This window comes from Cibotium barometz, chromosome 26, assembly GCF_041138505.1.
Source record: "Cibotium barometz isolate CiBa-2024 chromosome 26, ASM4113850v1, whole genome shotgun sequence".
NCBI lineage: Eukaryota > Viridiplantae > Streptophyta > Polypodiopsida > Cyatheales > Cibotiaceae > Cibotium > Cibotium barometz.
Genome location: NC_141071.1, coordinates 48,418,233 through 48,422,975, shown reverse-complemented (window position 1 = coordinate 48,422,975; position 4,743 = coordinate 48,418,233). Strand labels below are relative to the sequence as shown.

At 42.3% G+C, this 4,743-nt stretch overlaps 1 protein-coding gene across 3 annotated transcripts; it reads right to left on the bottom strand.

Annotated features, from left to right (window-relative positions):
• Positions 1-2,020: 2,020 nt before the first annotated feature.
• RPS9 (ribosomal protein S9) lies at positions 2,021-4,418 on the bottom strand. 3 transcript variants are annotated; one of them, XM_086820721.1, is made up of 3 exons: positions 3,997-4,418; positions 3,412-3,717; positions 2,021-2,608 (listed from the first exon to the last, which is right to left on the bottom strand). In XM_086820721.1, exons 1-2 carry the CDS (start codon positions 4,348-4,350, stop codon positions 3,430-3,432), a joined length of 642 nt encoding a protein of 213 aa, XP_086676847.1. In that variant the 5' UTR covers positions 4,351-4,418; the 3' UTR covers positions 2,021-2,608; positions 3,412-3,429. The 3 variants fall into 3 exon arrangements, with proteins under 3 accessions (XP_086676847.1, XP_086676846.1, XP_086676845.1); XM_086820720.1 differs by lacking the exon at positions 2,021-2,608 and adding an exon at positions 3,049-3,309; XM_086820719.1 differs by lacking the exon at positions 2,021-2,608 and having other exon boundaries at positions 3,049-3,717.
• Positions 4,419-4,743: the final 325 nt, after the last annotated feature.

The following is a 4,743-nucleotide window of genomic DNA, read 5'->3' as shown; positions in this document are numbered from 1 at the left end:
GGCCCACACATTTTATCAATCCATGAAGCCAGTGTTCATTGTGAAGAAAGAGGACAAACATACAACCGACACTACTAAGGACAAGGACGAGGATGATGTGTTCGACAACAAGCACATGTCCAAGGAAAACCCCTAGCAAGATCTACGATTGGTGGCCTAAGTGAAGCTTCCCATGACCCTTTCCCCTCGTACAATCCCACATGCCTCAAATGCTTCCGCTTAGGTCAAAGGAAAGGAACATGCCTCAACCTTCATTTCCCCGAATCAACTCGCAACATCAGCTCCCTCTTGTTGCCTTCACCTCATCACTTGCCACTCCTCCTTGGATTACCCCCCTACATTTCCAACACTGCCCATATCCTTCTCGTCTCCCAAGCCACTCCCACCACTTACCTCTCTAGGAGACATTCGAAAAACAAACTCACCAAAGCCTCAACTTCGCAAGCCGATCACCCCGTTCTCCCATCACAAGTCTTAGAAAAAGGTGAGATCCCAGCACTTCCCGTCGAGTGAGCAACAATGCACTTTATGCAAAATGATTATGAAAAATTTCCAAGCTTATGACTTATGTAATGCTAGAAGATAGTTAAACACCGAGCTTACGACTTGTGTAATGCTGGTAATATACAATTAGACTAGAGAATTATCCTAGACCAACTTATTAGACTCTCGAACATTATTCAAGCAGCTGGCATTGTGTAAATAAGTCTTGTATATAAGACATTTTGACTAATGAGAAAATATATAATCCCATTCTTACAGTTGAGTTTGAGTCTTCTTGCACTTGTGATTGAAGTTATTTGTATGCTTTCTCTCTTCTTCTTTGTTCCATGCATGCTTAGGAATTGTGTGGGTGAGTGTCAGTGTTGATGTATGTTCTTTTCTCCCTCTCTCCTTCTCTTGTCTACTCTCTTATACTCTCACTCACCATGGCATCATCAGAGTAGAGGTTGAGATTTCCATAGCTCTCTCTCTCTCTCTCTCTCTCTCTCTCTGTGTTACCCACCCATTTGCTAAGTTCCTTTGTGGTGACAACGAAGGAGACAAGATTGAAGACCCTAGCTCTCCATAAGAGAGGGTTACTCTACCAAGGGGTGCAAGCTGATAAAACCCTTGCATTCTCCTCTCCCCCTCCCTACCTTGCAAGGTTCAAGTGTTCGTAATCAATGAACTTTAGCACACACGAGTCAATTTTCCAATATGAGAAAATGCCAAAGTTAGATAATAACCTACGACACAAAGTAAAACATAGCTAGAAAAAGAGATAACCTTAAGCACGTATAGGAGATGTATACACATGAGTAGATGATTTTCAAGTTTAATAAGCAAAGTAGACTTGAATTTTTTGATGATTTAGTTTCTAAAGTACAATCTAATGTAATTTTTTAGTACCTCAAAACAATGAATGTAAACAAAAAGTCTTCTCATACTCCAAATTTTTTAGTACCTCAAAACAATGAATGTAAACAAAAGTCTTCTCATACTCTAAATTTTTTTTAAATACTTTTTTTAAGAGTACATGGTTACGTCCCTAATAACTTGTAAGTGTTGGAGTATTGTGTCTTCAAAATGACAATGTAAACAATGGAATATGACTTGTCCTTGTGATTTAAAGTATCTAAATTTCAAATAATTACTTATGTAAATTAAACTTAAGCCGTATCTTCGAACCATTAAAAGAAATAAGAATAAAAAATGTAACATTGAGAGAGTTAGTTTCGAAAGTAAATTTTAGAGAGAGCTTGGCTTCATTCTTAAAAAGAATATCATCTCTTAGTTGCTTAATTTAGCACTCGCCTTAAAGATATCAATGAAGAACTTATTGCCTAACCAAATATTAATTTCATGATGAAGCCTATGAGTTCAACCATTGAGATCTTGATCAAACGTGCATAGTGTGCCACCTACTTTATTTAATAAATGTTGAAATAAAGGATGCAACCTAGCACCGACTCACCCCACCCAACACACAAACACACACACACACACACACACAAGCAATCATGAGAGTACAAAAAGAGGCACAAACTGCAATGTATTGGATAAGGTGCCAAAACACAATATAAGTGAACCTTATAAGTAAAATAAGGACAAGTTCACATGCATAAGAGCTCGGGGAAAAGACTCCTCTTATGGAGGGTTAAGAGTACCCCAGCTGGTCCTATTGGTGTTTACTCATCACCACCCCTACATTTCGACACAACCCTAGAGTGATGAAGTGAACATATGCATGGATAGCTAATCAATCCCCGAAAGGCAACAAGCCCAAAGCTTTGCAGAAAACTTCGAACTTTTCACGAGGAAGTGCCTTTGTGAACAAATCTTAGACACATATACCAAGCTACTAGATACCCATGAATACCTGACATGCCACAAACTCACATGCTGGAGAATCCCCATTTTCTTTTGGGTTGGGTTGGATTTTTTGGGGGGTGGGGGGTGAACTGTATCCACCTTTTGCAATGGAAGAATTCATACTGCCCTGTGTACACCCTCTTGTGTGAGTCTTGCTTGTGTGCTGCCGATAAACTGTCCACTTGTAAGAAGAACCACCTACCTTCTATCTTCTTCAAAACTCAAAGCTGAACCAAGAGAGAACAGTTCTTACCTGAAAACAAAGAGATACTATGCTTGAATTTTCATCCACGAATTCCTTTACATATATGAAGAGAGACGAAGGGGTGCCTTCCATGTAACACCAATATTAATCACGCGACTCAATGTTAAATTATCAGGTACATAAAAGTGTCCAGTAACTTTATGAGCTTAGCTCTCTCTAGAAACAAAAACTTGGCTCATGTTTATAACTGCTGTAAATTACCTAAGCAAGACAATGCCTTCTATCACTACAGTAACAGCCATTCAACAAGAGGCACCTAAATTACAATTTTGGCATGTAAAGAGCATAAACTTGTACCGAACTATAGAGTTAATACAAGCTGATGAAATCCTGAAGGGTACCGGTAGGAAGAAGATGGAGCCAAAAGCGATTTGGAGTATCAAAGATCAAAGCAAATGAAGATCAAGACTCAAAAAGCACACCTCATGCAACAAAACTACAATAGCTTAGGTGTGCAAGCTTCTAGACCTGCAAGAATAACGCAAGAGCAAAATAGATTCCTGACAATTGATCCCTCCAACTGCAAGAGCAGTGCAAATGTGGTCCAATTGCCATGTTGAAAACAATTAAACAGCCTTACAAAAAATACTCCAACACATGGCATACTAATCTCTAAGAGACCTTGGAAATTTTTGTTCAGATCACTTGCAGCAATCATTCGGGTGCGCCATTCATTCTTGCCATACAAGCTGCAATCCAGAGTGCATGGAAGTGAAAGTCTTACCAAGCAATGTACATTGAAAGGCCACTAGCCATTGGCAGCATAGCTAAAGTTCTTGTCAAAGATTTACCAGTTTAATGAAGTTTCCTTAACGCTTCGAGTATTGTGGAGCCTTGCGAGCTTTGTGCAACCCTGCTTTCTTGCGCTCTACACTTCTGGCATCCCGGGTCAGCAGCCCCTGCTTCTTCAAGGGATCCCTGTTGGCGGGGTTTGCCACACACAAAGCACGAGCAATCCCCAAAAGAATGGCCTGTGCTTGGGCAGAAAGACCACCTCCTTCAGCCTTCACAATAACGTCATACTTTGTTTCATAGCCGAGGCTGACAAGGGGGAACTTCACATATTGAAGCCACAAAGGGTTGCCTTGGAGGTATTCCTGGAGCAAATGAAAGTGATGAGACAAGTATTGACATACCAGCAGGCATGTGGAGATGGAGTTGACAAGAAAAGCCTTATGTATTCACAACCCCTTCAAGGGCCTGTAGCCCTAGTGGCTATTTGCAAGACTCCTAACATAAATCAAAATAAACAGAACAATTTTCATAAGGTTCCTGAAGCAGCTACATGCTGCGGCATAAAATGCAACCACATGATAGAGCAGATGCACAACTAGGGTTTTAACACAAAGAGCGCAGATAAAAATGTAGAGGGGTACCTGAGCCGTGCGGCAGTTGATGATGATCTTTCCTGTGCCTTCGAGAAGGCAGACGCGAGCGACTGCGGTTTTGCGGCGCCCGGTCCCCAGCAGCTTCTGGGCGGCGATCCCGCCCGGCATGGCCGTCTTAACAAAAGCCTTGAGAGCCTCGCGATCGTCCAGGGTTGCGGCCGTGGCAGCTACCTTAGGCAGTGCAGCAACCCTGTTGCTGGTGAAGGAGAAGGAGAGGCCATGAGTGGGCCTGCCACACGCAATCCTCAGGCCAGACAGAGACGACGCCCGCGACGAGGACAGTGAAGAAGGAGCACACAGAGAGAGGCAGGATAGCGACGAGGCCAACACTGCTTCCGCCATAGCCACAAAACCTGTACAAGCCTACAACGAAGTCTAGTCAAAGGATAACGTGGAGAGAGAGAAAGAGAGACACAGAGGGTCATGGCCTGAGGATGTCCGGGCGCCGCCCTACGGTGTTTGGCCTGCGGTTTGAAACGGCAGGGTTCCTTTTTCTTTTGCATTTTAAAAGGCTCAATTTTTGCTACAAAAGCCCAATCATATCTATTTAATGGAGTTTAATTGTGTCCTCTAGGGCTATTGAATATGATTCCAAGGGCTTTGGGCTTTAGGAGTTTGAATCATGAATCATGTGGCTCGTCAAAGCGTGGCTACAATCTGTTGCAAAACGGTTCTTTTCAAATGGTGGGTTGTGTACATCCTTCCAAGGTGGAAATCAATGTTTTTTGAACCACC

Coding starts and splice junctions, on each gene's coding strand:
- RPS9 (XM_086820721.1), bottom strand. CDS start 4,350: ATGGCGGAAGCAGTGTTGGCCTCGTCGCTATCCTGCCTCTCTCTGTGT. Junction 3,718..3,996: donor TCAACTGCCGCACGGCTCAG/GTACCCCTCTAC, acceptor CATTTGCTCCAG/GAATACCTCCAAGGCAACCC.